Consider the following 25922-nt stretch of genomic DNA (forward strand, 5'->3'; position numbering starts at 1 on the left):
GCTGACTTTCTAGCTCACCTTTGTCAGCAGACCAAAACCACAACAGTCCCACATAGGGTGGTCAGATAGGAAACCAACGGGGTGAAACAGGCTCAGATCTGCTCTGAGTTAGCTGTTAATGATGGTGATAACAGAGTAATTAAAGAGACCTGTGAGAGAGATGCAATTCTGAGCGAGCCTGCAGGATTACAGTGGCCTTGAGGGATTGAGAAGTGGGAGGAGGAGGGGTGGAAGACGCCACTGTTCCTGCTGAACATGACTTCCAAATGCTCAGCAACACCTACAGCCTCCACTGGGACTCCAAGCAGTGCCAGGGTTACAGCCTCTCCGTTCAGTTCTCTCCTGGGAAACGTTGCTCTGCTTTCCTTACACATCCAGCTGACACACAAGGCTTTAGAGGGGAATCAAGAGCCACGATGGCAGCACCTGCATCTAGAAAACAGGGATTTAAAAAGTGTCGGAGTGCTACTTTCAGCATCGATGGCTTCAGCTTCACCATTGGTAAGAGACTTTCAGTTTCAGTGTGTGTGTGTGTGTGTGTGTGTGTGTGTGTGTGTGTGTGTGTGTAGCTTTTGTTAGGAGCTACTGTGTTGCTGTACAGATGATTTTCTTTCGTTAAGGTTTATTATAATAACTTGTAAGTGCTCATTCTCCTGGTGCAAAAACTTAACCAAAAACATGATGTGTTCTGTACTGACACATCTATAGTTCTATTTCCATTTCTGAGGTTTCCTGGTCTTTAATATTGATGTGCTATGGATTTAACGCTGAATCGGTGCTTACCCTCAAAACAATTGGACTCGTGTGTCTCTGTGTGTGTGTGTGTGTCTGTGTGTGTGTGTGTGTGTGTGTGTGTGTGTGTGTGTGTGTGTGTGTGTGTGTGTGTGTGTGTGTGTGTATAACATCATAAAGTTTAATACTATCCATCAGTTACTGAGGAAAGTGAAAATGTCACTTAATGACACTTACACACAAACCTCTTTTCGTAGTCTGGCCTCACTATAGTCAGGATAAGAAGTCTTGAGAAGCTAGTTACCAAGTCAGTAAGTGAACCCAGGGTTTCTGAACCTGGATATGAGTGTGTTCTCTTGAAAGAGGTGGAGTTGCCAATGGACAACCAATTGCAAACACAGACAGGTTTTCTTGCAGTGGAGTGTGGTATTATACAATTAGAAGGAAACTATGATATTTGAGACATGGGAAGATTTCAAACACAATACAGACTAAAACAGCTGCAGCAGCTGAAGAAGAAGGGAAAGCTGCAACGATCTGCAGACTGCCGGATTGCAGAAAACAATGGAATTATCATAGTCACCACTAAATTATTAGGGAACAAGTAAATATGACTAATTACAATTGTATATTCTATTAAATGAATGTGGTGCTGCTATGTAGCTTCAGACACCCATCCATGATTGATACACCGCTTAATCCTCATCAGGGTCATGGGGGGCTGGAGTCTATCCCAGCTGACTGAGGGTGAAGGCAGGAGACACCTGGACAGGTAACAGTCTATCACAGGGCTACACATAGAGACAAACAATCACACTCACATTCACACCTACAGATAATTTAGAATCACCAGTTAACCTCAGCATGTTTCTGGACTGTGGGAGGAAGCTGGAGAACCTGCAGAAAACCCACACATGCACAGATAGAACATGTAAACTCTACACAGTAAGATCCCTGGAAGGCTGGACGTGAACCAGGGATCTTCTAGCTGCAAGGTAAAAGTTCTAACCACTGATCCACTGTGCAGCCCTAGCCTTAGACAGTTTAGTCTTATTCCTTTAGATGCAACCCTGGTTTTATTCAATGGTCTGAGAGTACGTTAAAAACGGTCATGACAATATAAGTTGTGCTTAGTAGACTGACATAATAGAATAAGACACCATTAAGCCTTTTTTCATCCCTCAGTGGGGAAACTGGCAGCAAAGGAGAACATCAGCCAAAAAGTAAAAATAAACTAAAGATATAGAGTTCTTCTAAGCGCAGATATTTACATAAGTACAAATTCCTCTGGATGTGAAAAATAACAACATTGCACACATCAGAGGTACTGCACAGAATACTGACAAAAATTAAAAATATGCACAGATTAATCTGTAAGTAGAAAAATACTGATGCTGCACAGATTGTCACACATATCTCACATTGTACAAAAGGTCACAAGTAAGTGTGTACAACTTTATGTATTTCTCACAAGAATTACAAACTACAATCCTAAACCAAAGTGAGGAATTTAAAATATATGACAGGCTATAAATAGCCACTGCTGCTGCCAAACTCAGGAAGGAAACGTGCAAAAGCTGCACACTGCCACAATGTAAAGTGTAGTTAATGTGATATCTCTGTCCTGTTGCTTAGAAGTAGGATACTTTTTCAAGATTTACGATTTAGCCTAATTGTAATCATGCATCATAAGATTGTATAATGAAATTAGTCAGTCAGTCCCACATTCAGTCTCCTTCTTATGGTGTGTAAGATATTCTTTCCACTGCTTGGCTGTTTAAAATGTGAGCAAGTAAAGAACAAATATAAAAACAAGATTGCAATCGATATTTTATACTTGTTGCAAAACTTATAAGTCAGCAAGCTTTTTTGTTTTAATTAGTTTCTGTTTTGGGATAATACCACTCTACTAAGACATATAGAACAATGAACTGACTCCTAAAACCTCCTATCTTCTCCTCTCACTATCTGCACACCAAACTCTGAGTAAAACCAGAAGCTACCTCACAACCCCAAATCCTGTTTTATGGTACAGATTTCTGGTTTGCCTACATGTCATTAAAACCAGAGACGCTTTATTGTTTGCTGTGACACACATATAAATACATATACAATATTCATACCTACCTAAAACACAGACAAGCAGAAAATGATTAAAAGTATTAAAAACACTTTTACAGAAAATACTTTAGCAATAGAACCGATGTTCCAGAAGCCGTGTACTTTTGCTATGTTGGTGTATGAGTGTCTGTGATTGTGCATGTGTGTGTCTGTGTTTATTTACTGCTGTTACTATGGGAACCAGAAGAGATGGGAAATTACTTTGATGTCATTTTGATTGGTGCAGATAAATACTTGTGTTGTCAGTTGGCAGGGCGCTGAGCTCAGAGAGTCATTATCACTAATGAAGTGACCTCAAAGCACAACCTGACCGTTCTTTATCTCCACCTTCTCTGCCTGATTTCTGTTGTACTTCCCATCCCACAATCATTTTTACAGACACACACACACAAACATATTCCATGTTTCATATTCATCCTGTTACAGAAGATATTTACTTACTTTACTGACTTGTTTTCTACTCTTTTAAAAAAAACAAAAAACATGGTGTATACAATATGCTTCTAGTTTCATTTTATTAAAATTGGTTCAATTAGAGCTTTTCTTTGTTAACCACAGACTACCAGGAATACTAATTTGACCTGATGAACACTTAGAGGACTTCTGGTTACTGTTTCAAATGACCCGTGTAAAAGTAAAGTCAGAGAATGTAACTTTGTTGGTAAAGAGTCCTGTGCACAGATGTCTGCATGAGGGCAGAAGTTGTGCCCCTGTAGGGCTCAACCATGGCAGCTTTAGGCCTTTAGTTATTTAATTATCTGACATGTCTTACTATATTTCCAGTCAGACTATAAAGTAAAAGATTTTCCAATTATTTTCTACAGTTGCCAATGAAGCAGGAGAAAACAACCGGCATCCACTGTCCCGCTTTTCACGTGAGTTCATGGACTTTTTTTAAGATTTCAGTTCTGTCTTTTTTTACAGAGTTAAGGGTTGGTAAAGATGGGTGGTGTTGTGTCAAAGTAATATAGCATTACATTTTTAAATACTTTAAATATATGGTGTACTTTGTCACAGGTCTTCAAAGAACAAAAGTATGTCTTTATTAGCCAGACAGACAGCGGTGGCAGCGGGGCATAATGCATTCAGTCTTGTCCCAGGAGGGAAACCCCTGTTACCCCAGTTTTGGGAAAAATGTAATAACACATTATTATTATTGTATAACCCATAGCCACCAAAGTTCATAAGTTTTTATTTCTGTTTTTATCTCTCAGGAGTAATAATTGCGAGGTGTAGTATGTCTGTTTGATGCCTGTTTGTATGAAAACTGTTTAGGTTCACAGTCCCAGAATGCACTATGCACTGCTGTCACTGCTGGTACCACCAGCAACAAAGGAATTCTGATTGATCCACGCAGTGCTGAAGAGATCCTGGCTGATGAGCTGCCAATCCCTGATGCACCTGATGCCATGGAGAAGACGGCTATCAGGTGAAATACCAACATTTCATTTTTGTCCATGTTGGTACAAATAATGTTCCCAAACAGCAGTCCAAAAGTCTAAGACACCTGTTCAGCACTCACATCATACAGGATAAGACATACATTTCAAGACCGTTTTGGACTTAGAATATTGAGCTTAAACCCCTGTGACACTCAAAATGTGATCTTAGGATTGTCCTGGAATAAGTGGGAACAAGTGGATCTTTTTAGTACAGTTCAGTTTCAGTGTTGCCAATGCAAGCGTCAAAAGTCAAGCTCCACGCCCCTCACCCCTCACCACACACACACACACACACACACACACACACACACCCACACACACACACACACACACACACACACACACACAGAGAGAGAGAGAGAGAGAGAGAGAGAGAGAGAGAGAGAGAGAGAAACAAGGATTTTATTACAAGAAGCAAATAATGAACAGTACTGAAAGGAAAGAGGGGAAGGTGAATGAACTCATAAAGAGTTGAACTAAAACTGACACTAGAGAATAGAGAAAACAAGTTAAGAGACACTAGGAATAGGACTACAGCTATGAATGGGATTACACTAAAAAAATAACATTCAGCAAGGACTAGACAATAGAGGAATGCACAGGGAAAAGGAGGCTTACCAGGGCTAGAGAAGCTGGAGGGCAGGGCTATCCTATAAGGAATATTAACTGAACGAATGCATAAACTAGATACCACCAAGGCGGCTGTAAATTACCAAATGCCAACATGGGAGCTGTCTGTTGAAAAGGTTTTCATCTGTGAAATGACGGCCTGGTTAATGTGCCCCATAATCTTACCTACCGTTTTTATTAGATCGTGTATCTGAGTTTTAGATAGATTTAGATTGTCACATCAGTTTCCCAAACTGATGTGACAATATACCAACTAATGGATTCAATTGTTGCTCTGTAAAAGATTAACATTATGTTTTTGCAAACTCCGAATAAATGGAGTCTACGCAGGAAGTGAAGGCGCTGATGGATTTTGGCAGAAAAACGGTGGCGACCTGCGTCTGCCAGCCCAGGTCACATGTCAGTATGAACTCTAAGGTATCCGAATGAGGTCACCTGTTTTACTGTGTAGTTATGTATGGATGCTGTGTTGCAGGTTGCGATGTCTTGTAAAGCAGCTGGAGATGGGGGAAGCATCAGTGGTGGAACTGAAGAAAAACCTGGAGTATGCTGCCTCAGTCCTTGAATCTCTATACACCGAGGAAACAAGGCAAGGCGATTTGATGTTCGCTTTAATTAGACCCTGTTTTTTGTGTTTAAATAAATCTAGATTCAGAGATTTACAAAAAATAATATAAAATGTAATGACAGATGTTTGAGCATTTTGAGCAATATGTTTAGATGCTTTAATGCTCAAAAGACATTGTTTTTGTTATACTGTAAATCGCTGCAGCACCTCTTCTCACCCTTTCTCTGAAATGCTAGATTTTCGCTCCTGTCTCTTTAAGGCTTGATTATGCATACGTTCCAGCACTGATTTTAAATGGTATATTACTGTAAGATCTACACTGATACAGCATTATGTATGAATGCTGCATCAGTGTGTAGATTCTCCTCCATGTGGCAGAAGTGAAACAACATACAGATGAACATAATTTGCATGTTTGGGACACAAGACCACGCTAGGCACTGAAAAATACCTATATTGATTATTAAATGGCTAAATTGTAATCATTGTGAGCGTACAAAAAGTACTTATGAAGACTTGTTTGACACATAAAACAAGGACTGACTTTTCCAGTTAGGCACTGTTAGAAATCTCTACAAACCAAAATAAAGGCTTTTTAATTAATTGGCGGAACCATGAGTAGATGAGTCAACACTGTGTGCCAAACATGGTAATGTTTACGTGATTCTATATGCATTTGCCTTTTTTAAGTTCAGGTAGAAATATGTGTCTTTGCTGCCATAGAAATGAAATCATTAATCAACATTTCTGGAGAGAAAGTGTGATGAAGAGAAGTGTGAGTAAATAAACAGTGCAGCTGCACTAAGCATGATGGTCATTTGTATATTTGTATGTAAAGTAGCCTGCAGAAATGAATGCTGTATGACTTTTGGGTTTTTGGGAATCTTCTTGCAGACGGGTGGTGGATCCAGAGGATGAGCTCAGTGATATCCGGTCAGACGCTGTTCCATTGGAGGTTCGTGATTGGCTCGCCTCCACTTTTACCCGGCAGAGGGGCCTGATGCTGCGCCGCATTGAAGACAAGCCACGCTTCCGCAGCATCGTCCATGCAGTGCAGGCTGGCATCTTTGTGGAGAGGTTTCATTGTTTGGGTTTGCTTTAGTCAACCAGTTGTATAGCACACAGATCAGTATGTAGTACTCTCAGCCTGGTCAGCAACACAAAGCCAAACTGGAGGAACTACACAGACAATGTACACATGCTGTGTATTGCTTTTTGCTGTGTTTTATTGCCTGCTAATTTAAAAAGCTGTTTTCACAGAACCTATACAGTTGTATGACAATTTGTTCTATAGTAAAACATGTCAGATTCAGGTTATAACTTCAGTTTAGGTTAGGTTAGGTTAGGTTTGATGGATGATAATCGAAAATGGATGATTTCACATTTGGAAAAATACATACAGATGGCACCGTGGAGCAGTGGCAAGCACTGTCGTCTCAAATCTCAGCCTGGGATCTCTCTGTGTGGAGTTGGTATGTTCTCCCTGTGCCTGTGTGAGTTTTCACTGGGCGTTCCAGCTTCCTCCCACAGTCCAAACACATGCTGAGGTTAATTGTTGATTCTAAATTGGCCTTAGGTGTGAGTATAAGTGTGCATGGTTCATCTTTCTGCCTATTTGCCCTGTGGTGGACTGGCAACATGTCCAGGGTGTACCCTGCCTTTCGTCCAAAGTCAACTGGGACAGGCTTCAGTCCCTGCACCCTATATAGGATAAAGCAGTGTATAGATAATAAAAAAACACATTCTATTTTGGTATAACTGAAGTCCGCAAATAATATATAAAGATTGTGTGGCAGTCAGTCAGAATCCAGCCAATGAACTTCCCTCCAGAACAACGATTTATCACTAACTCACAAGTTATGGAGATTCTAGCTGGAGTTATTAACAACTGTATAATTTCTTCTTTGTTCCTGTAAAGAAAAGAGAAAGGAGATACTGGCTTGAAATTTGTCCCGACACAGACTCTGGTCTGTTTTGCTCAATTGTGTTGATATTTTTTTTCTAAAGAAAAGACTGCAAAAAAACAAACAAACAAAAAACCCTCTGATTCTTAACATACTAACCAGTGGTGCTTTGATTGTGTGCTGGGATGTTTGTTTGTTTTTTTTACCCTGTGTATAATGTATCTCTGCGACAGGATGTACAGACGATCCTCCAATGTGGCTGGTCTCAGTTATCCCTCAAATGTCATCACTGTGCTGAAGGTATGAATGTGTCTTTTTCTTTTTGAATGGAGAAAAGATTGTGGTAGATTCATGAGACAACCTCTTTCATTCTTTCATGATTTGCAAATTCAGTGAGGCCTTTTGTGCACTTAATTTTTTTACATAGATTTTAATGTTATGCTTTACAGTTCTACATTCATTTATTAATCCATTTTGAAATGTTGTAGGGCTGAGGGAGGATTGAAACCAATTTTGTCAGGTTGGGAAGACAGTTGTCATCTTAATATAATGAGAGTAAAAAGGAGAATTCCACTCCTGTTATTTCATTTGTGTTTGGACAGTGATAGCTGCAGTTTGACAGTTGCTTACAATCTCCTCCAAAAGTATTGAAACTGTGAGGCCAATTCCTTTATTTTTGCTGTAGACTGAAAACATTTGGGTTTGGCATCAAACGATGAATATGAGACAAGAGATCAACATTTCAGCTTTTATTTCCAGGTATTTACATCTGGATCTGATACACAACTTAGAAGATAGCCCCTTTTGTTTGAAGCCATCCATTTTTCATGTGAGCAAAAGAATTGGAAAGTGACTCACAGGTGTTTTGTTGCCCTGGTGCGTCCTGTTACATTGATTACTAAAATAATAAATAGCACTCTATGTCTATGTTTAGTTTCAGATTTGGGGTTTTCCTGTGCAGACTGCATCTATAGTTAGAGTTGTAACCAACATGAAAACCAGAGAGCTGTCTGTGGGTGAAAAACAAGCAGTTGTGAAGCTGAGAGAGATGGAAAATCAATCAGAGTCATTGCACAAACATCGACCATAGCCAGTACAACCATTTGGAATGTCCTGAAGAAGATAGAAACCACTGGTGGACTCAGTAACAGACGTCAAACAGGTAGACCAAGGAAAACAGCAGCAGTTGACGACAGAAACATTGTGAAAATTATAAAGACCATAAAACAACTCAGCCTCAAAAATTCTGGGACAAAGTTTGATGGACTGATGATACAAAGATGAACCTTTACCAAAATGATGGAAAGGCTTAAGTTTGGAGAAAGAAATGATCTGCTCATGATCTCAACATACAAGCTCATCTATGAAACATAGTGGAGGTGATGTCATGGCTTGGGCTTGCATGACTTCTTCTGGGATTGGCTCATTAATCTTCATTGATGATGTAAAACATGATGGCAGCAGCTAAATGAATCCAGAAGTTACAGAAACATTTTGTTGTGGAAGGTTTTAGACTGACTGAGTCAATCTCCAGACTAAAACCCTATAGAGCTGCATTTTATCTGCTAAAGAGGAGACTGAAGGGAGTAACTCCCCAAAACAAACAACTGAAAGAGGCTGTGGTGAAAGCCTGGAAAATCATCAGTAAAGAAGAATGCTAAAGTTTGGTGATGCCAGTGGGTCACAGTCTTGATGCAGTTATAAAAGAATTGCAACTAAATGTGAAGTCTTATTCATTTTAATCATTTTAAGTTTATCTGTTCTAATACTTTTGCTCACCTAAAAATCTGGTGTTCCATTACTAATAATGTTATCTTCTAAGTTGTGTATTAGATCCAGATGTAAATACCTGGAAATAAAAGCTGAAATGTTGATCTCTTGTCTCATATTCATCGTTTGATGCCAAACCCAAATGTTTTCAGTCTACAGCAAAAATAAATGAACTGGCCTCACTGTTCCAATACCTTTGGAGGGGAGTGTAGGTTAGGGTCCACTTTAGGTGTTACACATGGAGGGGGTAAGGACAGAGAGGCAGTGATTACCAGAATTTTAGCTGCCTGTGACACCATGAATGGGGAGAAAGTACCGTGTCTGATAGGAGCCAAACTAGATGACAATTAAAGTACAACACATTAAGAGTAGGGTTTGATATTTAAAAGGTTGGGGAGTAGGCTGCAGAAGGTGCAGTAGGAAAGTCTGCTGGGATGGCACAAAAGGGAAGGGAAGGGGTTGGGAATGGAGAGGCGAAAGATCAAGTCAATAAGAAATGGAGCAGCTTGGGAGGGACAAAGGTGACTTGCCTTAATTGGAGCAGTTTCTACTCAATTCACAGTTTCATGTGTTTGTAAGTGGCTTGCAGTTGTTCAGCAGCAACTTAAACAGTGTGCCCCATTTTAGGTTTTCCAGTGGGCTGCATAGAATGAAATCAGCTGAGCAATAAATATGGGTTTAGCTGCTTATTGGGTCAGGCCCTGTCAGACAGAACTGGGACAGTTTCTACACAACTTTCCAAGTTGAATTGATTTACAAAACCCTTGCAACATGTTTTATTATCTATGAAGCAACAACAGGAAGAATGCAGTCATAAATTGTTTGCAGTTCAGGGTAACACGATAATGCCACAGATATTTTTGTTTTCTTGTGTATGGTTTGAGTATTAAAGGTGTACTAGTAATGAACAGCTACACAGACAGGTACTTATGTGCTAGTAAAAACATTTTGTATGTATCTGTTCTAGCATGTGGACATGTGGTCTTTTGATGTCTTTGCACTGAATGATGCGAGTGGGGACCATGCCCTGAGATTCGTCTTCTATGAGCTGCTCACCAGATATGACTTGATCAATCGTTTCAAGGTAAGCTCAAACACAGATGGCTTCCACTGCAAGCGACTTTGTTAAGAAATACCTGGATGGGAATTCCAAATTTCCAATTTGGTTTCATTCTGTTGGGCTACAAAACCATAATTTTGGAACCACAAACAATAAAAATATGATGGCTAGCTTACTTTATTGCTGCAGTGCTTGTCATTTATCACGTATCTTTCTTGTGTTGTTCATCAGGTTCCTATCTCTGCACTCTTATCATTTTTGGACTCCTTGGAAATGGGCTATAGCAAACACAAGAACCCCTACCACAACCTCATGCATGCTGCTGATGTCACACAGACCATCCACTACTTGCTCCTCAAGACTGGCATGGTGGTAAGCTTTGTGATTCTGGGTGAATGCTACAAGTTTTCATCTCAAGACCATTCAACAGGCTTTAGGGTACCAAGAATACTCAGTCATTCGACATATAGAGATTTTCCTAAGTCACACCCTACCAAAACATGTCCATTTGTCTTGAAGGTCCTTACAATGATTTTTAAAAATATATTTGCTGTAGTTATGCTTGGTGGTATGGTTCTGTTTTGGGACCTCCCTGACCCCTCCTGCATGCATGGAAAGCCTTAGGACGGGGTAACACACCTTCTTGCCCTTCTATAAGCATACATGGAAAGCCAAAAGCAGGAAGGCAGCAGCAACCCCCAAAGTATAACTCAAATGAAATCAGATTTATTAATTTAGCATGTTTAAAACAACCTCAGTTGAACGAAGTGCTGTACAAAGGAGAAAGCATCACTAGCAACAGACAGACATTGATTAAGTCAGACACATAAGCTAGGGTGGAATGTTTGCAAAGTGACTTGCAGTGGAAGCAGCAACAGTGGGAAGGCTAAAACCGGATAAATAGGATACCCTGCATTAGATTTTCCATTGGGATGCATAGAAGGAAATCAGCTGATCAATTAGCTGATGTGTCAGACAAAATCCAGGTTTTGTTTAGGTTTTACGTTGTGATCAGTGAGGTCAAATCTACGTTCTACAAAATATTTTGGCTGATTTTTGAGAATTTTGTGCCTTGGAAATGAACAAGAAAGTACAACAATTTTAAATTAGAGTGATATTGATGGGCCCAAGAAATTTCTAGTTGTCTAGTAGTTAAGTTGAAAAAGTGCGCCCAGGTAAAAAATAGCAAGAGTCAAAGTTCACAGTTATAAATAAAACATTTGCGGTGTTGTATTGTAAAAGTAAATTAAAAAGCTCCTCTTTAATTCAATTCAATTCAATTTTCAATTCAGTTTTATTTATTTAGCGCCAATTACAGGTCAAATTGTCTCAAGGCACCTTACAGAACCCATATGCCTGAATTCAATTTAAAGCAAGACCCATTTACAGATTTAAAACATTGTGTATAAAACATGAACCTATTTCAGTATAGATTCCATTTCAGTCCTGTTCATGGGTTGAGCATCTTTTCCAAAAGTTTGATCTCTGTCCTTTTCCCTTTTCCCCAAAATATCACATCTCAGCACTGGCTAACTGAGTTGGAGATCTTTGCCATCATTTTTGCAGCTGCCATCCATGACTTTGAGCATACAGGGACCACCAATAACTTCCATATTCAGACCAGGTAATTTCTACTCAGTTTGTGATGACACTGAAAATAGTTGAGGGGGTTAGAAGCAGAGTGGGGGGAAAAAATCTGAACTGAGTTTTATATAACTTCTGTATTATTTTATGGTCAAGATTGTAGTGGCAAAGTGGTCTAACCCACAATGCAAATATACTGTTACAGTGGTGCTTCGAATGTTTGGCCATTCTAGAAAACACAAAACCTTGAACCCATTTTTCTTAAAAACTACAGAAAGTGGGTTGGACCACTCTGCTTCTAAACCTTTCAGTTTAGTGTTAACTTCTAAGTTGTGAATTAATCTACAGACCAGTCAAGTCAAAAAGCATTTAATGCCTTAAGCTTTACACTTTCTCAAAAAAAGAGATTTAATTCATAATTAAAAATCCACCTAAAAAGACATCCCCAGATGTTGTTAGTAACAGCTGCAAAACTTTGACGACATAATAAACAGCCCTGGCCTGGCCAAATTCAAGTAGAAGGGAGCTGAGGAGTTTCAAAATGCTTTTTCAAATTTAGCTAAGAAAAATGTTTTTTTCAATATGGGCATATTTTTAAAAATTTTTTCCCACTTTCTAAGCTGGAGATACAGTGAACTGTTACCTTATTTGCTATACTTTTTGGAAGAGAATTTATCACTTCAGTCTTGCTCTTATACAGTAAATGCATCAGATTTTCATTAAGTAGTTGTCAAGGCATTAAAATTTCCCGTTAATAAAAGTCTACTATCCAAAAAGATCAGCATATTTGGTCATGGTTCAGAATGTTTTTTTCTGATTATAATGAAGAAAATATATGTATATTGTTAATATGGACATATTTTTCATATTTGGACCCCACTTTGTCAGCATAAACCTTGGGAATTATCACTGCGTTAGATCATTGGGATGATATAATATAGCATATTATTACCATGACCAAATACATAAATCTGTTGGGTGATCAAAACTTTAATTGCAAATTGTTTCTCATGATCATTGTGGAAACTGAGCAGATCAACACTGATTATCTTGCTTTGTGTTCCACTGGAAATAAACTTGACAGTCAAGACCCATGTCACAAGCTGGACGATTTGCAGAAAGTCAAAGTGTGACTAGATGTACCTTCAAGTTACAGTCATCAGTGGTTCAATTCAATTCAGTGTTATTCAGTTTTATTTATATAGCTCTAATTACAATTCAGATTGTCTCAAGAGGCTTGACAGAACCCATATGCCAGAACCCCCAGAGCAGCCCTAAGGGAGCAAGGAAACATATAACACACATTGGGATACATGCATGATTACAGCAGCGGCAGTTAAAGGGATGGTGACGTATGGCCACATCTCGGGGATTCTCCACTTTGAGGGTCTCGTCCATTGAGGGGTCAGGACTCTGATCCAAACCAGGTTGCACTCAGGTGTGATTTTGAGTGATCTCGCGGTATTTCTTTGTCAGAGTTTTACTTTTACATGAAGGCCTATCTCTTTGTTCAGAGAATGATGGTAAGGACCAACATCTGTCCATCTCTGTAGAGCTTGGAGACCCGTCCACCATTTGTGCTCCTCTACCTTGTGTGATCCCCAACGATCTGTTTTGTGTTCCTTCTAATTTATACTGTGGAACCAAACAAGCACAAGTTGGTGATTGCACAACCAATGTACTAGCATTTTCTGTGACATGTTGTCATACATAAACTTTGAAAAACAACATAATGCAAATAAGTAATGGATATGGACTGACTCTGGTCTATTGTGAAAGCATTGTCAACAGCCTGACATTGTCTCTCTTAGATCTAAATATATCAATAAGAACAAAACTGTGCCAAATAATGCTTTCATGAAATTCTTGCTATTCAGGTTTTGCCTGGTACATGTTCTACTTGGATCATTTTGTGAGTTACACAACCAGAAACTATTTCAATTCAAATCACATCAGTTCGGTTCTGTTTTTTATTTATATTGCATCAATTCACAGCTAGGGCTGGAAGGGAAGATAGAACAGAATAGGAGATGGAAAACAAACTAGTCAAAAACAAGCTTTAGAAACCAATAAACACTATGGATGTTGGTGAGGCTGGTAACTTTGAATCAAAGACGTGCCCCAGATCAATGGATACCTGCAGAAGACAAAACACAACTACAGGAGAGAACATATTCTAATAATCTGCTCTGCTTCTTCACTTCTGTGTGAATTACATGTGGAGTACATTTTAATGTGAAAGCTGCATCCTTTATATGGTCAAGATTTTTTAATTAACTTAAATGCTCACTTTACAGCTGATTGAAAAAAAATGCAATGTATCATTTTTATTGTAAGCAGAAAAGGCTAAGATGATTGTATCTATGCTGGATTTGCAGGTCAGACACAGCCTTGCTGTACAATGACCGAGCTGTGCTGGAGAACCACCATGTCAGTGCTGCCTATCGTCTTCTTCAGGGTGATGGCGAAATGAACATCCTCACTAATCTTTCCAAAGATGACTGGAGGTGAGATGAAGCGGTCTGCATATTGTGGGTCTGTGAGGCTGCTGTATTAACAAATATCATCCCTTAGCTGTACAGCAGTAATTTATGCTACTGTATTGCTAGCAACAGCATGAAAACTTGCTCACAGAGACAATGTTTAGATACTGATATTTAGCAAATCATCTAATCTGCTAACATTTCCTCATGTTGAACAGCGCTAAAGTACCGTTAAGGGTGATGTGTCATGTAAATTATTCCAAAGGGAACAAGAATGCTCATGGCAATCCATTCCAGAAGTTGCTGATATTTTACTCTGATTCACTCTGTCAGGGAACTGCGAACTCTGGTAGTGGAAATGGTGTTGGCCACTGACATGTCCTGCCACTTCCAGCAAATCAAAGCCATGAAAAGCTTTCTGCAGCAGCCTGAGTCGTGAGTAGCAGATTTTAAGAAATTAATTTACACAGCTGTCATGTGTGATAGACTGCAGAGAAAATGTGTAGATCAAATGTTCAGTTAAATTCAGACAGCTTTATTTATCCCAAAGGGCATTTCATAGGTGGCTTTCCAAGTCAGTGCATTAAACATCAGCAGACAACCAGATACAGTTAAAATGCCAGAAGAATGTAGGAACAGGGGTGGCTGATCACCCAGAGAACACTGAAGAGGGGACAGTCCAGAAGAGGCACTGGTCAAGGAGTTGTGTGCATATTCTACCCAGAGTAACCAGTTACTCCAGTCACTAGGGTTCCTGGATTCCACACAATGAAGGAAGGTCTCTAAGGACTGACTGGTTCTTTCAGTTTGGTCACTGGACTGTGGATGGAAACTGGAAGTTAGGCTGACAGTAGCACCCAAGGCAGTGCAGAAAGTCTTCCATACCTCCGAACTAAACTGGGGTCCCCGATCTGAGATGCTGTCCTTGTGAATTCCATGGAGCCCGAACACATGCTGGATGAGGGCCTCTGCCGTCTCTTTGGAAGATGGCAGCTTAGGCAGAGCGATTAGCGGTTAGGAACAAACAAGCGGTTGTTAGGACCTGTACCTGGATCAGGGTGTTGCTCCAATGCTCTCCTGACTTGTGCCTCTATTTCCCAGGTGAAGGAGGTGATGAGGCAGTTCTTTGGGAGGATTGGTGGAGCAGAACAGAGACAGTCTTGAGAACACTGGTGGCTTCAGGCAGTCACCAATTCTTGTTGTCAGTTGATCTGAAGATTGTGTTTGTGTACCCAGGGTGCCCCAAAACTAGTAGTGGGTTTGAATGGTCAATCAGGCATTGATCTATCTTAATAGCAACAGGAATAATGGACTTTTATTAATTGATTAATAAAAGTTAAATAACATTGTATTACAGACATAAAAGAATTAAGTTTCTGCATTATATGAATGCTTTGTTTGGCCCATTTAACAATTAGTTCTGTGTTTACATCAAACTTTAGCTCTGAATCAAACAAAGTGCAAAGATATTTGTAGGAATCTACAATTTCAACCTTTTTATTGTGTAGAATGCTTGTTTTTAATGCTACTAATCTGCCTAAAATTATCAATAATCAACCCTTTTGTTTGAGACTGGAAGGTTTTATCACACCATTTCATGAGTTACCAAACTCTGTTCCATCTGCAGACTCTCTCTCAGTCTTTTAGAAAAGACAAAAACCCAGCTCTTCACTGTACACCTTTGCACTTGATAAAAAAAAATCCTATTACATTCACACTCCCTATAGGCACCAAGGTCCTGAACTTGTTACCCAGGTTGTTTTCTCCTAACTAGATCCTTGCTTGTGTTGTATCGACTCTCAGATGTGTGGGTAAAAGCGTCTGATAAATGAAATTGTAGAATTGTAGAATCACCATGGTCTAAGTCTGGGTCCTGAAGAAGAAAGCAGACAGTGTCATTGGAAAACTTCACAATATAACTGCCTTCCTAAGACAATCTCTAATTGTCTGTGTACATTATTAACAGCACATGTGACAGGATAGCCTGGGTTGAACCTGTATTAAAAAGTCCAGAGCTGGACACACAGGAGGAGGTTCAGTGTCTGACAGCAGGTCAGCAGTGATTGACTACACTCTATTTGCAGGGTTGACAAACCAAAGGCCCTGTCCCTCCTGCTGCACACTGCTGACATCAGCCACCCTGCCAAATGCTGGGACCTCCATCAGCGCTGGACCACTTCCCTGCTGGAGGAGTTCTTCAGACAGGTTGTCACCAAGAAAGTGAACCTTTACTTCATATATATATATATATATATACAGAACCCATATGTCTGAACAATGCACTATGAGGAATAATGAGCACAATGTGGCAGTTTGTAGATCATTTAAATGTGTTGCTTTTCATAATCAGTATTTCAGTTACCACAGCTAGATGTCCAAGAGGGGGATAAAACAAAAAGCTTATGACATTGGAAACAGCATTAAGTTTACACACATTAAAATGTGTTGTTGTATATTAATGAAGGTGGACATTTCTGAGAAAGATATTTAAAATTTGTTTTCAGGGTGCTAAAGAGGCAGAGCTGGGTCTACCTTTCTCCCCTCTCTGTGACCGCAAGTCAACCATGGTGGCCCAGTCCCAGATAGGTAAGATACAGAAATAGGCCTGACTCCTCTGTTCAGTATATTTAGATAATATTCACTCCTGTACAGTATATTCAGAAGGAATTCAAACCACTTCACCTTTTTCATGCTTTGTGTTTTAATTTTAAATATTGGCAAGTTGGCATTTTTTACAGTTAAAATATGAAAGTCTGTATTTTAAAATATTTTTTGCAAATTTATTAGCTATTTGTTTTGGCTATCCAAATTGTGCCAAAGGACTCAACGCAGACAGGCCCCATTTGAGATTCAAAACAACAATTTTCTAGCTGTGAGGCGACGATGACGCCCGTGAAACAACACAGAAAACATTAAAAAAAGTTTTAAAAAAATGAAATTTGACTCATTCTTATTATTAGGACAATTCTGGTTTCTAGCATATTTTATTTTTCTTCCAGGACATTTGTTTTAATTGGCTATTTTTAAAAATATTATATGTTTTTATAATTACACTAACATTGCCTTTTAATATTTTTATTCATATTTCAATTTCTTATGTGTCTAAATCTTATATTTTCTCATGTCTACATTGCAAATTAAACCCCCATTGTCAGTCTTTTCTGTGTTTTAATGATCATTAAAGGAACACAGTCAAACAAAAAATTAGCTTTTTAAATTATTTAGAACAACATCAACAACTGCAATTTTTTAATGTGGAAAAAATAAGAAGCCTCAGTGGCCTCTAAAGATGACTGCGAGTTGCCCATATGTTGTGGCAGCAAAGAAACCTCTGTGTGGCACATTTCCTGTTAAAAAGATTGTGAATTTCAGCCAGATTAAATGTAAGGAATTATTATATGTAGGCATCCTATGTACAGTATATGGGCTCTTGTCCCTGACACAGTGGCCTGGGCTCGCTTTACACCCATGGGGCTTTGCTGCCCCCTTTTCCTGTCATTCTTCAAAAATAATCTCATAACAACAAAGCAACATCACTCTAAACAGAGTCCTCAGAGGTCTGTCTGGTCTGATAAGGGGGATGTTTAACTCTGGGCAGAACTCTTCAGCAGTTTGTTGACCAAACACCAGGCTCTGCTGTTACCTGGATACCTGTGGTGAGGCGGGGTTTCTGGTTAAACCCTATAGCACTGTGTTGCTGAGGCCTGAAAGGTTCTTTCCTGTACAATGAAATATTTTGCCCAAAACCAACTCATCTTATTGTTTTGCTTTTATTGTTCTCATATTGTTGATGATTTATTTTACTGTAAAGCACTTTGGTTGGCCATAGGCCTTTAAAAGTGCTATATAAATAAATCTGACATGGACATTGACATCAAAACTTGTAGATTTACCCAAATATAATAGTGCAAAACAAAGTTCTATTTAGTGAGAAAGGAAATGAAGGAATTAAAGGTTTGAACATTTTTAATAAGATATTTAAATTTTTTGATTTTTGATAAATATGAATAAAATTCTAAAAACATGTTTTGACCTTGGTAATATCAGTTGTTGAGTGTAGCTATGTGGGGAAAGTGACAATTTAACAGTTACTTAAGTCCAGCTAATTCTCCTGTTGATGTTGATCTATTTGTGTGTATTGTTACCAAATTAAAAATAGTTCAAGTTTTGTATTCCTTCAAACAAAAATTTAAAAAACAAATGACATTAATTCATGAAACAATTAAAAGGCAATGCAACACATTTTAAATTCTTTGGTTAATGAGCCTGTTAACCCATACTGACTGTTTGCATCCATGAAACAATTTATGTTCTTAGGATAAATGAGAAAAACCTTTTTGATGGACAGTGTCTCTGATGGTTTTGTTCTTTTTTCAAACTAGCAATTCTGTCTGAATACATTCATTTATTTCATGCTAACAAGAGCAAGAAGAGGTTAAAAAGTCATTGTTAATGTGGAATGGTGGCTGTTTCCTGCAGGATTCATTGACTTCATTGTGGAGCCAACATTCACTGTGTTGGCAGAAATGATAGAGAAGATTGTGACACCACTTATTGAGGAGGCATCCTGTTCTGGACTGGCCAGCTTCAGACACGCAAGGTGACTCATGTCCTTTGTGACACTAACGTTGTATAGAGAGCATCATTACAGAAATATTATTAGAAAATGTGTGTGGATACTGAAACTGTGCAGGCCTGCTGACATCTCATAATATTAAAATACAAATCACAAAACATCTGCAACTATATGCACTTAAAAAACAGCATGTACAGCTACTTTCAGACATGCACTCCATTCATTAATTTGACAGCAACTGGATGTGACGACTTCATGTCCTCAAGATGTGTGAAGTAATTTAGGAAAGGATTTTTATACATTTCACCATCAGTATTCTTCCAAAGACATCACACAGAGCGTGTAGTTCACAGTCTGTGTGAGACGATAACACACCTCCTGTTTCTAATCTATTAGGCTGCAAAATTAAATGTCCATAATAATAAAACTAACAGCATAAATATTAGCGATACTCAGTGAAAAATTTATATAATCCAATTTTTTCCATCATAAGACATTATCAGGAGCTGAAGTTTGTACAGTGGGTACAGAAAGTATTCAGACCCCTTTAAATGTTTCACTCTTTGTTTCATTGCAGCCATTTGCTAAAATCAAAAAAGTTCATTTTATTTCTCATTAATGTACACTCAGCACCCTATCTTGACAGAAAAAAACAGAAATGTAGAAATTTTTGCAAATTTATTAAAAAAGAAAAACTGAAATATCACACGGTCATAAGTATTCAGACCCTTTACTGTGACACTCATATTTAACTCACCTGCGGTCCATTTCTTCTGATCCTCCTTGAGATGGTTCTACTTCTTCATTGGAGTCCAGCTGTGTTTAATTAAACTGATTGGACTTGATTAGGAAAGGCACACACCTGTCTATATAAGACCTTACAGCTCACAGTGCATGTCAGAGCAAATGACAATCATGAGGTGGAAGGAACTGCCCAAGGAGCTCAGAGACAGAATTGTGGCAAGGCACAGATCTGGCCAAGGTTACAAAAGAATTTCTGCAGCACTCAAGGTTCCTAAGAGCACAGTGGCCTCCATAATCCTTAAATGGAAGAAGTTTGGGACGACCAGAACTCTTCCTAGACCTGGCCGTCCAGCCAAACTGAGCAATCGTGGGAGAAGAGCCTTGGTGAGAGAGGTAAAGAAGAACCCAAAGATCACCGTGGCTGAGCTCCAGAGATGCAGCAGGGAGATGGGAGAAAGTTCCACAAAGTCAACTATCACTGCAGCCCTCCACCAGTCGGGCCTTTATGGCAGAGTGGCCCGACGGAAGCCTCTCCTCAGTGCAAGACATATGAAAGCCCACATAGAGTTTGCCAAAAAACACATGAAGGACTCTCAGACTATGAGAAATAAGATTCTCTGGTCTGATGAGACCAAGATTGAACTTTTTGGCGTTAATTCTAAGCAGTATGTGTGGAGAAAACCAGGCACTGCTCATCACCTGCCCAATAGCATCCCAACAGTGAAACATGGTGGTGGCAGCATCATGCTATGGGGGTGTTTTTCAGCTGCAGGGACAGGACGACTGGTTGCAATTGAAGGAAAGATGAATGCGGTCAAGTACAGAGATATCCTGGAAGAAAACCTCTTCCAGAGTGCTCTGGACCTCAGACTGGGCCGAAGGTTCACCTTCCAACAAGACAATGACCCTAAGCACACAGCTAAAATAACAAAGGAGTGGCTTCGGAACAACTCTGTGACCATTCTTGACTGGCCCAGCCAGAGCCCTGACCTAAACCCAATTGAGCATCTCTGGAGAGATCTGAAAATGGCTGTCCACCAACGTTCACCATCCAACCTGACAGAACTGTGATATTTCAGTTTTTCTTTTTTAATAAATTTGCAAAAATTTCTGCATTTCTGTTTTTTTCTGTCAAGATAGGGTGCTGAGTGTACATTAATGAGAAATAAAATGAACTTTTTTGATTTTAGCAAATGGCTGCAATGAAACAAAGAGTGAAAAATTTAAAGGGGTCTGAATACTTTCCGTACCCACTGTATATTCCAGCTATTTAGAACCGTTTCTTTTGAATTTATCACCGGCAGATTCAGGCAGCAGTTTATGTACATTTCCCAAAAAAATAGAATTGTGCACATTTGCACCCGTAACTTCATTCAGTTCCTAGAATTATAAACTGACGTTGAGAGACCAGGAACAGTGAATCAGGCTGGGTAGACAAATAATCTAAACTTTGACTAGCTGTTATTAGTTTCATTTTAAGTCTGTTATGGCGTAATTATGCACTGTACAGCCCTTTGTGTATTGTCTATCTTCCATGAATAACAAATATTGGAAAAGTGACCTTTGTCTGAATGACTAGAAAGTCGTCACTTTTACGGATCGATGCAGTCAGCAGTGTTCCATTTCCACTGTCTGAAATGGACTTGAATGACCTTTGACTTGATTGATGAAGTGATCAAGATGGCACAGCCAAGTCCAGACGCCACCGTGACTGCTCCACATAGGCTGTCAGTTTAGGTCTTTTTTTTTTGTTATTTTCATTTTTGTAATGCCAGTTTTTTCAGGTAGCATAGCATATGACTGTAACACACTTCTAGGCAAAGGAAGGCTTGTTCCAAATGAGTTTGTGAGCTTCACATACCCAGGAGTGAACATCACTGGAATCTGTCTTGGACAAAACTCATAGACTGTCAGGTGAAGAAGGCGAGGCAGCACTTTTATCACCTCACACAGCTGAGAAAATTCAGAGTTTATCTGAAGGTGACATAGAAAGTGTCACTGTAGCTGCTTTCCACCAATCAGTCTCTTAGTCAGTCATAGCAGTACACTGGATCACACCATACTTTGATTTTGGAACTACTTTATTAAAATAGTTATTTGAGGCACACATGTCCAATATCTAGCTTTTTCTCTGATGTTTCTGCCTACAACTCAGTCACATAGTCACTCTATTTTTGCCTCAGGTTTATCACAGAAAAGGACATCAGTCATTAAAGTCCATATAGATTCAGGATCCACTCTCTTGGTTGAACTATTCTCAGACAACTTTTGACTGGCATCTTCCTCACATCATTGTTACTTTAGGACTTATTACACCACTACATTTATGTTTTTACTGATATTCTGAATTTGGCTTAACTTTTCATTATTAAAATTATGTGGCTCATGCTGTGCTGTTACATGTTCCATGTAGCGTATAACTACAACCTGTCTGAAATACTTGCAGAGTAGTTTACACTACATTCATGTCAGCTATGCAGGTCAAACTGAGACATATTCAGCTATATATCATATTAACACTAGATGTCAGAGTGGGGCCACAAGAAGAGGATTGAATCTCATGTCTGGCTCTTTAGAAACCATTCATCTTTACTTCTAGTAGTCATTCCTATCATGTGTCCATTCTTACCACTAGGAGCCATCCAAAGTAGCGATAGAAGCTCCTCACTAGTATTTTTTAAAAAGCAGCTGAAAGATCTGACATAACTCAGGTCAACTGAAGGGTTTGGAAACAGAGTGGTCTAAATCCATTTTTTGTAGTTTTTGAGAAAGATGGGTCCAAAATTTTGTGTTTTCAAGAATAGTCATTCGAAGTGCCACTGTACCTCAGTATTTGGCTTGTGGGTTGGACCACTTTGCCCTTAGCATGTAGACTGTAAAATATCACAGAAATTATATAAACTCAGTTACTAGCTAGGACCACACCAGTGCTAGTCAGAGATCAGCAGCGGCTCCTGGACTGACGGATCCCCTTGGAAAAGGAGAAGAAGGAAGTATAGGGAGGGTGGGTGGGGCATAAGAAACAAGAATGAACAAGAGAAGGGCAGTGGGGTATATATAGGCGTACAATGTGAATGTCCATTTATTAACAGTTGACAGTTAATGATTATCATCATATCATCGATCCCCACATAAACTACCCATCTAAAGTTTGGGGTCACTTAAAAATGTCCTTATTTTTAAAGAAATGCAGTTTTTTCAATGAAGATAGCATTAAATGAATGATAAATCCAGTGTAGACATTGTTAATGTGGTAAATGACTATTGTAGCTGGAAACAGCTGATTTTTAATGGAATATCTCCATAGAGGTACAGAGGAACATTTCCAGCAACCATCACTCCTGTGTTCTAATGCTACATTGTGTTAGCTAATGGTGTTGAAAGGCTAAATGATGATTAGAAAACCCTTGTGCAGTTATGTTAGCACATGAGTAAAAGTGGGAATTTTCATGGAAAACATGGAATTGCCTGGATGACCCCAAACTTTTGAACAGCAGTGTACTTCCACTATTTAACAGCTGGTATACATGTACATGTAAATGTCTGAATCCCTGTTTATATGTATACTGTCTACAGTGTCAACAGTATTGGTGGCAGTGATGGAGGACATTCCAGTGTGAAGAATACAGGATCAGAGGGTAGCGGCTCTCTCACCACAGTGGACTTCAAGAGCTTCAGGGGTACATGGAGCCGAGAGATCCATCACAACAGAAAGACATGGAAGGCCCAGGCAGCCAGAGGTAGATACGATGACATATTCTTTTCAGTCTCTGTCTAAGACCCATAATTTCAAAGACAGATCTTAGAACTAGGCACCTCACAACAAAAAGGTTCTAGGGTTTGAACCTGCTAGCTGGTTTGGGCCTTTTGGGGTGTAGCATGCAATGGTTTCCTCCAGGTGTTCTGACTTCCTTTTACGGTTCTTACTCATGCATGTTCAACACATTCTCATCCCCAGGTCATTAAATACTGCTGTGTTAATGGCAGTGGGTTGGCAGGATAAATTCATTGTCCATCTGAAATGTAAATGTGTTTGTAAATGGTTGTCTGTCCTTATGTGTATGTGTTTTGGTAGACCTGGAGAAAAAGGAGGTGACAGGGGAGGATGACCAGGAAGACAACATGGCAAAAGAGGAAAAAGAGTCCAGGGGAACAGCTGACGGAGCCAAAACTAGACAGGAGAACATGAAAGCAGACGTGGAGAGTCAAAAGGAAGTGGAGAACAGGAGGCAGCAAGACAAACAGCAGACTAACAAGGAGGAAGGAGACAGAAGTCCAGGTGAGTCTGCAGGATCACTGCTGGTATCAGAACCAAATGACTCAAAATAAGAAGACAACTGGTAGCCACACATAGAAGCAGCAGTAGCAGTGTCAGACCAGTACACGTCCACTCATTTTTCATATCGAAGCCTGCTATGAGAACACAACACAGTGTAACTAGTGCACTAAATCTAGTGCTGGATTTAGATACTGTTTTACTTCATAATTCACTAAATTCATTTGATAGATAGTCTATATTTGCTAGTTATCGTGGAGATTCCACTTATATTCAGTCAGAATTCAGATTTGTTATCCAGTATACTGAAATGTGGATATCAACTCTGGTTGTTTTAAAGTGATTTATAAATAAATGTGATTTGATTAGATTTGATCATATTATGATATTGCAATTCGTCTGACCACCACTTCAGTTACAGATATTAAGTTCTTCATCTTGTAAAGTTACTTTTTCAAGGAACAATATGCAACTCCATCAGCCAAAAAAAGAAGGAAGCCCATACCATGACAGCTCTGTGATGTAAAGTTAGCTGGGATAGCTCCAGTTCCCTGCAGTCCTCCACAGGATAAAGTGGTGCATAGAAGATGGCTGGATAGATAGCAGGCCAGATAAACAGTAGGAACAGGTGACAACTCATGTCAGTTATAGAAAATGATACTTTTTTAAAATATCACAACTGTATGATCCACCCAAAACTTGTATTTATGAGATTTTGCAAAAGGTAGTTGCAAGAAGTTGTCATGACTAAAATTACATGTGCACACATGGACCCACAGCTGGAATGTGATTCTATGCTTAACTTAGATTTTGTTTGTTTCTTCAGACCATCAGCCTGACCGCCCTCTGATTCAGTACTGCAGGAGACCCAGCTACTGTGCCAGCTATTACCGGCTTGTCAAGTCAAAGGTCACCGACATGCGGCCCATTGATGCCAGGGCGAGAGCCAGGAGACTGCAGCACATCTCCCTACGGTGCCGGAAGTAGCCTTACAGTCTGTGGTTATTCCTGCATATTGCAGCCGGGTGTTCAGTTTATCTTAAGTTTAATTTCAATCTTGTATAGGGTACTGTAGCTACGTTCTCATCTTTGCCCCCTACTCGTTTTGTTGTAACATTGTGAAAATGTATCATATCTAAATATAGAATTGTTCATTTTAATGTCAGATTTATACTGAACTGAAATATAAACTCAGAGGTAGACAAATATACAGAATGGTATTAAATTAATTATGTATGCAAACAAGAGAATAGACAAAGAGCACATACTTCATAATTTATGCAACATGTAAGCATATATACATATCTATATATGTCTAGCTGGGTCTGTATTACTGAGAATAAGAAAGCGTCAGGTTCTGACAAAATTGTGTCACTTGTGTAGTGTCATGAACTTACACTACAGATCAAAAGTTTGGGCTCACTTAGAAATGGCCTTATTTTTGAAAGAAATGCAGTTAACATGAAATGAATGATAAATTCAGTGTAGACATTGTTAATGTGGTAAATGACTATTGTAGCTGGAAACAGCTGATTTTTAATGGAATATCTCCATAGAGGTACAGAGGAACATTTCCAGTAACCATCACTCCTGTGTTCTAATGCTACATTGTGTTAGCTAATGATGTTGAAAGGCTCATTGATGATTAGAAAACCCTTGTGCAGTTCTGTTTGCACATGAATAAAAGTGGGAGTTTTCATGGAAAACATGAAATTGCCTGGATGACCCCAAACTTCAAATGATATGTAAATGAGGCTCTCATTGCCCCTCCCCTTAGACTCCTCCCCTTCACACCACAGAGAGACAGATGTCATTGAAAACATGACTTTGTTAAAAAAAAAACTTTGAGTGTAAAACTTTTTTCAATGACAAATTCTTTTTTTCAGTGACAACCTATACTGTCTGTTTTATCTCCATATCTGTCCTGTATCCACAGAATACCTTCAAGATGTCCTCATGATTATAAAACTTCTCAAATCTATATTTTCAGCAATTCCAGTTTTCATTACATTAACTAAAGGACTTGTTTCTT

The 25922-nt window shown here is 39.1% G+C and overlaps 1 protein-coding gene across 1 annotated transcript; it reads left to right on the plus strand.

The window, feature by feature from the left end:
• Positions 1-334: 334 nt before the first annotated feature.
• pde1ca (phosphodiesterase 1C, calmodulin-dependent a) lies at positions 335-25914 on the plus strand. Its single transcript, XM_023299984.3, has 17 exons — positions 335-501; positions 3678-3728; positions 4129-4282; positions 5401-5514; positions 6388-6570; positions 7631-7697; positions 10135-10251; positions 10459-10599; positions 11751-11851; positions 14190-14318; positions 14628-14729; positions 16379-16499; positions 16799-16880; positions 18774-18894; positions 23191-23354; positions 23690-23893; positions 24717-25914. The coding sequence occupies exons 1-17, from the start codon at positions 417-419 to the stop codon at positions 24875-24877; spliced, it is 2097 nt and encodes a 698-aa protein (XP_023155752.2). The 5' UTR covers positions 335-416; the 3' UTR covers positions 24878-25914.
• Positions 25915-25922: the final 8 nt, after the last annotated feature.

This window comes from Amphiprion ocellaris, chromosome 22 (assembly GCF_022539595.1).
Source record: "Amphiprion ocellaris isolate individual 3 ecotype Okinawa chromosome 22, ASM2253959v1, whole genome shotgun sequence".
In the NCBI taxonomy this organism is placed as follows: domain Eukaryota; kingdom Metazoa; phylum Chordata; class Actinopteri; family Pomacentridae; genus Amphiprion; species Amphiprion ocellaris.